General features: G+C 47.7%; 1 protein-coding gene across 1 annotated transcript in view; it reads left to right on the forward strand.

Moving 5' to 3' along the window:
- The window catches only part of LOC112073814 (pituitary adenylate cyclase-activating polypeptide type I receptor-like), a 78,841-nt gene that overhangs the window by 58,927 nt on the left and 12,152 nt on the right, over positions 1–7,762 (forward strand). The window contains exons 10-11 of the mRNA XM_024141052.2: positions 5,816–5,858; positions 6,757–6,770. Coding sequence (XP_023996820.2) covers positions 5,816–5,858; positions 6,757–6,770 — 57 coding nt within the window. The remainder of the gene's footprint in view (positions 1–5,815; positions 5,859–6,756; positions 6,771–7,762) is intronic.

A 7,762-nucleotide genomic window follows, 5' to 3' on the forward strand; every position in this document is an offset into this window, starting at 1 on the left:
CATGTAAAGTCAACCAGCCTGTCCTCTATGATATCAGGCCTAGCCTGTAAAAGTCAACCAGCGCTGTTCCTTCATGATCTCAAGCCGCAAGCCCAAGTAAACCCGTCAACCCCCGCTCGATCCCTCCATGATATCAGGCCTATGCCATGAATACGTCAACCAGTTGGTCCCTCTGCATGACTATCAGGCCTACGCCATGTACAAGTCAAACCCAGCTCGTCCCTCATGCTATCACCGCGCCACTAGTATCCATGTCTCTCATCGATAGCTAGCATGTACAAGTCACCGCACCTGCTCCCTCTCATGCATATCCAGGCCTCAGTCCATCCCGTAGTAACCGTCTCCTACATCCCAGCATCTAGTACACTCTCCGCTCATGATATCAGGCCTAGCGCATGTAAAGTATCAGCGTGGTCCCCTCATGCATATCATCCGCCTAGCCAGCTCCTAAAGTTATCCAGCTGTCCCTCATGATCTACCTCAGGCCTAGCCTTGCTAAAGATACACCAGCTGCCCCTCTCCAATCGATATCAGGCCTAGCCCATGTAAATGCTCAACCCCAGCTGTCCCTCTCACTGATCATCCAGCTAGCCATGCTAAAGTCAACCAGCTGTCCCTCTCATGATAATCGCTGTAGCATGTCAAAGTAATCCCCAGCTGTCCCTCCTCGTGATACTCCCAGGGCCCTAGCCATCGTACAATTCAACCAAGCCTTGTCCCTCTCATGCCGATATCCAGGCCCTAGCCCATGAAAGCATAACCAGCCTGTCCCTCTCACTGACTTCAGGCCTAGCATGCTACCAAGTCAACCAGCTCGTCCCATCTATGAGATTCAGCCTAGCCATGTAAATCAACCAAGCTGTTCCCTCCTCATGATATCAGGCCTAGCATGTGAAGTCACCAGCTGCCCTCTCTATGATCCACAGGCCCTACGCCATCGTAACATCGTCAACTCCGCTGTCGCTCATGATATATCAGGCTAGCGCATTAAGTCAAACCCAGCCTCGTCCCTCTCATGACCTATCCAGGCCTAGCCATGTAAGTGTCACTCCAGCTCGTCTCCTCATGCATATCAGCCAGGCATGCATAACAGTAGCCAGCGCTCGCCTCTCATCTGCATATCAGGCCTAGCCATGTACAAAGTTCAAGCTGCGGCCTCCTCATTGACATTCAGGCCCACATCGTAAAGTCAACCCCAGCTGATCGCCTCACTCCTATATCGGCCTAGCCATGTACAACGTCAATCCAGCGTCCCTCATGACATATCAGGCCTAGCCTGATAAAGCTCCCCCCAGCCTGTTCCCTCTCATCAATTACTCAGGCCTACGCCACTGGTAAAAGTCATACCGCTGCTCTCTCATCGACTATTCAGGCCCTAGGCCATGTACCAAGTTGCCCAGCTTTGCCTCTCAGATATCAGGCCTAGCCATGTTAAGTCAACCAGCGTCCCTCTCATGACTCATCAGGCCTAGCCATGTAAAGCCAACCAGCCTGTCGCCTCATCGATACTCGCGCTAGCCACTGCCTAAGTCAACACCACGCTGCTCGCTTCCTCATCTCACGCCCACCATTAGTCACTAGCCTCATCGCACCAGCCTAAGGCCATGCTTCAAAGTCAACAGCTGTCCTCTCACTGATATCAGGCCCTAGCATGTCAACAGTCAAACCAGATGGTCACTCCAATTCGATACTCGCCTAGACCTTAAAGCCACCCCACTCCTCGCGCCAATATACAATCAATCTCCCACGCTTGGTCCCTCACTGAATATCAGGCCTACGCCATTCGCTAAAGCTCAACCAGCTCGTCCCCTCCATGCCTATCCAGCGCTAAGCCATGCGTCACCAGTCAACCAGCTGTCCCTCATGCCATTTCCAAGCTAGCCATGTAAGGTCAACCAAGGCGCATCGCTCCCTGCACTATATCGCCGCCTAGCCATGTAAAGCTCAAACCAGCCTCGTCCTCATCGATAATCAGGCCCTCAGCATGTAACAAGCAACCAGCCTGTTCCCCCTCATGATTCATCACGGCCTGCCGTCAAACTCTCGCTTCAAGATCCGCTCTAGTCATGCCACAGTCCCGCCTCGTCCCTCATGCAATATCAGGCACTAGCCACTGTAAGCGTACCAAGGTCTTAATCAGCCGCCAGTGTCAACACTCCTCATTGATATTCAGGCCTCAGCCACTGTACAAGTCCAACCAAGCTGTGCCCTCATGATCAACAGGCCTAGCCCATCGTACAAGTCACACCAAGCCTGTCCCTCCTCATGATATCAGGTCCTAGTCCATGTACAAGTCAACAAGCTGGCCCTCTCATGATATCAGCCTACGCCATCCGCAAGTCAACCGCGGTCCCCTCATGACTATCAGGCCTAGCCATGTAACCAGTCACACAGCTTGCTCCCGTCTCATGATATCAGCCCCAGCCCATGTCAAAGTCAACCAGCTGTCCTCTCATTGATATCAGCCTAGCCACTGTCAAGTCAACCAGGCTGTCCCTCTCATGATATCAGGCCTAGCCATGTTAAACGTCAACCAGCTTTCTCCCTGCATGATATCAGAGCCTAGGTCCATTGTAATAGTCAACCAGCTGTCCCTCTCATGATCAAATCAGCGCCTAGCCATGTAAAGTATTCCAGCTGGCCCTCAGATATCAGGCCTAGCCATGGTAAGTCAACCAGCTGTCCCTCTCATGATATCAGGCCTAGCCATGTAAAGTCAACCACTTCCCTCATGATTACAGGCCTAGTCATGTAAAGGCAACCAGCTGTCCTCTCATGATACGGCCTAGCCATTGTAAAGCACCAGCTGTCCCTCTCATGATATCAGGGCTAGCCATGTAAGGTCAACCAGCGTGCCCTCTCATGAATTCAGGCCTAGCCATGTAAAGTCAACCAGCTGTCCCTCTCATGATATCAGGCCTAGCCATGTAAAGCAACCAGCTGTCCCTCTCATTGATAGTAGGCCTAGCCATGTAAAGTCAACCAGCTGTCCCTCTCATGATATCAGGCCTAGCCATGTAAAGTCAACCAGCTGTCCCTCTCATGATATAGGCTAGCCATGTAAAGTCAACCAGCTGTCCCTCTCATGATATCAGGCCTAGCCATGTAAGTCAACCAGCGGTCCCTCATGATATCAGGCCTAGCCATGCAAAGTATACCAGCTGGTCCCTCTCATGATATCCAGGCCTAGCCATGTAAAGTCAACCAGCTGTCCCTCTCATGATATCAGGCCTAGCCATGTTAAAGTCAACCAGCTGTCCTCTCATGATAACAGGCCTAGCCATGTAAAGTATCCAGCTGCCTCATGTTAGGCCGCCATGTAAAGCAACCAGCTGTCCCTCATGATATCAGGCCTAGCCATGGAAAGGCAACCAGCTGTCCCTCGTGATATCAGGCCTAGCCATGTAAAGTCAACCAGCTGTCCCCTCTGATATCAGGCGCTAGCCATGTAAAGTCAACCAGCTGTCCCTCTCATGATGATCAGGCCTAGCCATGTCAAGTATCCAGCTGTCCCTCATGATATCAGGCCTAGCCATGTCAAGTATCCAGCTGTCCCTCTCATGATATCAGGCCTAGCCATGTAAAGTATCCAGCTGTCCCTCATGATATCAGGCCTAGCCATGTAAAGTCAACCAGCTGTCCCCATGATATCAGACCTAGCCATGTAAAGTGCAACCAGCGTCCCTCATGATATCAGGCCTAGCCATGTAAAGTATCCAGCTGTCCCTCTCATGATATCAGGCCTAGCCATGTAAAGTCAACCAGCTGTCCCTCTCATGATATCAGGCCTAGCCATGTAAGTCAACCAGCTGTCCCTCTCATGATATCAGGCCTAAGCCATGTGAAAGTCCATCAGCTGTCCCTCTCATGATATCAGGCAAGCCATTAAAGTCAACCAGCTGTCCCTCTCATGATATCAGGCCTAGCCATGTAAAGTATCCAGCTGTCCCTCATGATATAGGCCTAGCCATGTAAAGTCAACCAGCTGGGTCCCTCGTTGATAGCAGGCCTAGCCATGTCAAAGTATCCAGCTGTCCCTCATGATATCAGGGCTAGCTATGTAAAGTCAACCAGGCTGTCCCTCTTGATATCAGGCCTAGCCATGTAAAGTCAACCAGCTGTCCCTCTCATGATATCAGGCCTAGCCATGTCAAGTACCAGCTTCCCTCATGAATCAGGGCTAGCCATGTCAGTAATCCAGCTGTCCCCTCATGATATCAGGCCTAGCCATGTAAAGTATCAGCTGCCTCATGATATCAGGCCTAGCCATGTAAAGTCACCAAGCTGTCCCTCATGATATCGACCTAGCCATTGCTGTAAAAGTCAACCAGCTGTGCCCGTCATGATATCAGCGGCCTGCCATGTAAAGTAGCAGCTGTCCTGCTCATGATATTCAGGGCCTAGCCTATGTCTAAAGTCAACCAGCTGTCCCTCTCATGATATCAGGCCTAGCCATGTTAAAGTCAACCAGCTGTCCCTCTCATGATATCAGGCCTAGCCATGTAAAGTCCATCAGCTGTCCCTCTCATAATATCAGGTCAAGCCATGTGAAAGTCAAACCAGCTGTCCCTCTCATGATATCAGGCCTAGCCATGTTAAAGTATCCAGCTGTCTCTCATGATATTAGCCATTCATTAAAGTCAACCAGCTGTCCCTCATATATCAGGCCAGCCTTTGTAAGTCAACCAGCTGTCCCGTGATATCAGGCTTAGCCAGTCAATACAGCTGTCCCTCATGATATCAGCTAGCTATGTAAAGTCAACCAGCTGTCCCTCGTGATATCAGGCCTAGCCATGTAAAGTCAACCAGCTGTCCCTCTCATGATATCAGGCCTAGCCATGTCAAGTATCCAGCTGTCCCTCATGATATCAGGCCTAGCCATGTCAAGTATCCAGCTGTCCCTCTCATGATATCAGCCTAGCCATGTAAAGTATCCAGTTGTCCCTCATGATATCAGGCCTAGCCATGTAAAGTCAACTAGCTGTCCCTCATGATACAGACCTAGCCATGTAAAGTCAACCAGCTGTCCCTCATGATATCAGGCCTAGCCATGTAAAGTATCCAGCTGTCCCTCGTGATATCAGGCCTAGCCATGTAAAGTCAGGTGGGAAAACGATAAATACCAGATTACAATAACAAATTAAACATTTTCCCAGATCTGTGCCTCGAGACAATCCTGTCTCTCTACGGACAATTCCTTTGACGTCATGGCTTGGTTTTTGGAGACCAAACTACAGAGGTAAAGAGGGAGTTTACCCAAAAGGGCTTTGTAGATGAACACATATATATGTATCTTTCTGCGGATATAAAGTGACGTCCAACCTACCATTTGATACAATGTGCAATGGTGGGTGGGTGAGTGACTAAGCATTTGTAATAAAGCCCAAGGTTGCATGATAAACAGAGTCTAGTCTCTGTAAGACAGAGGAGGCTGCATGATAAACAGAGTCCAGTCTCTGTAAGACAGAGGAGGCTGCATGATAAACAGAGTCCAGTCTCTGTAAGACAGAGGAGGCTGCATGATAAACAGAGTCCAGCTCTGTAAGACAAGGAGGCTGCATGATAAACAGAGTCCAGTCTCTGTAAGACAGAGGAGGCTGCATGATAAGAGTCCAGTCTTTGTAAGACAGAGGAGGCTGCATGATAAACAGAGTCCAGTCTCTGTAAGACAGAGGAGGCTGCATGATAAAGAGTCCAGTCTTTGTAAGACAGAGGAGGCTGCATGATAAACAGAGTCCAGTCTCTGTAAGACAGAGGAGGCTGCATGATAAACAGAGTCCAGTCTCTGTAAGACAGAGGAGGCTGCATGAAAGAGTCCATCTTTGTAAGACAGAGGAGGCTGCATGATAAAGAGTCCAGTCTTTGTAAGACAGAGGAGGCTGCATGATAAAGAGTCCAGTCTCTGTAAGACAGAGGAGGCTGCATGATAAACAGAGTCCAGTCTTTGAAGACAGAGGAGGCTGCATGATAAAGAGTCCAGTCTCTGTAAGGCAGAGGAGGCTGCATGATAAACAGAGTCCAGTCTTTGTAAGACAGAGGAGGCTGCATGATAAAGAGTCCAGTCTCTGTAAGACAAGGAGGCTGCATGATAAACAGAGTCCAGGCTTCTGTAAGGCAGAGGAGGCTGCATGATAAACAGAGTCCAGTCTCTGTAAGACGGAGGAGGCTGCATGATAAACAGAGTCCAGTCTCTGTAAGACAGAGGAGGCTGCATGCATATACACAAGTCACCATAATCAATTACAGAGAGGAAAGTGGCCTGAACAAGCTTCTTTCTAGCCATAAGCAGGAAGCAAGACTTATTACGAAAATAAAAACCCAATTTCAATGTAAGCTTCCTCACGAGATTATCCACATGAACTTTAAAGGACAACTTGTCATCCAACTAAATACCTAGGTATTTGTAGGATGACGCTTTTTCAATGGATAAGCCACCAGATGTGACAATGCTAACGTTCACTGGCAGAGTTCTAGCTCTGGTAAAGGTCATATTTATTTATTTTACATTCAAGACCAGTTTGAGACCATAAAGGGAGGCCTGCAGTGACTGAAAAGCAGTCTGGAGCTCTTCAACAGCCTGAACCAGAGAAGGAGCACATGAATATATGACTGTATCATTTGCATATAGATGTAACTTTGCCGGTTGCATCCCATTTCCCAAATCATGAATAAACATTGAGAACAACACAGGAGCTAAAATGGAACCCTGGGGGACACCTCTATTCATCTCTAGAAAGCTAGACTTGTGATTGTCAGTATCTACACATTGTGTTCTGTCAGAAAGATAGTTCCTAAACAATTTACTGCCCCTTCACTGAGACCAAAGTTTCTGAGTCTAGCTAGCAACAATTCATGGTCAACTGAATCAAAGGCCTTTGATAAATCCACAAACAGAGCAGCACAATGTTGCTTTTTATCCAGTGCATTAATGATGTTGTTTACCACTGCCATAGCTGCAGTTACGTTGCTGTGCCCTGTTCTAAAGCCAGACTGAACCCCGCTCAGTATGTTCTGTTCAATGAAGACGTTTTTTAACTGTGAGTTCACTAGGGATTGATAGACTTTGGCCAGGATAGGGAGTTCAATAGGGATTGATAGACTTTGGCCAGGATAGAGAGTTCACCAGGGATTCATAGACTTTGGCCAGGATAGGGAGTTCACTAGGGATTCATAGACTTTGGCCAGGATAGGGAGTTCACCATCACAAGTGAAATATACAAAAACACAGCTTAGCTTGTTGTTAATCCACCTATCGTGTCAGATTTTGAAAAATATGCTTTGCAGCCGAAAAGCAATCCAAGCTTTTGTGAGTGTATCAATCAAATGCTACAACAGCTACCCGAAATTAGCAAATGGTCACGAAAGTCAAAAAGCAATAAAATTAATCGCTTACCGTTTGATAATCTTCGGATGTTTGCACTCACGAGACTCCCAGTTACACAAAAATGTTCTTTTTGTTCGATAAAACTATGACTTTTATAACAAAAAAAACGCATTTGGGTTGCGCGTTATGTTCAGAAACGCAAAGCCTCGTTCCGTTCGACGAAAATTCCAAAAAAGTATCCGTAATGGTCGTAGAAACGTGAAATGTTTTTTTTTTATAAAAAAATCAATCCTCAGGTTGTTTTTAACAAACATAATCATTTATATTTCAACCGGACTGTAACCTATTCAATAAAAGACAGAAAGAAAATGTGAGCTACCTCCCTCTCGTGCGCAGGAACTAAATCAGAGGACACCCTGACTAGTTTTTGAAAATCTC

Source organism: Salvelinus sp. IW2-2015, unplaced genomic scaffold (assembly GCF_002910315.2).
Source record: "Salvelinus sp. IW2-2015 unplaced genomic scaffold, ASM291031v2 Un_scaffold2379, whole genome shotgun sequence".
Taxonomy (NCBI): Eukaryota; Metazoa; Chordata; class Actinopteri; order Salmoniformes; family Salmonidae; genus Salvelinus; species Salvelinus sp. IW2-2015.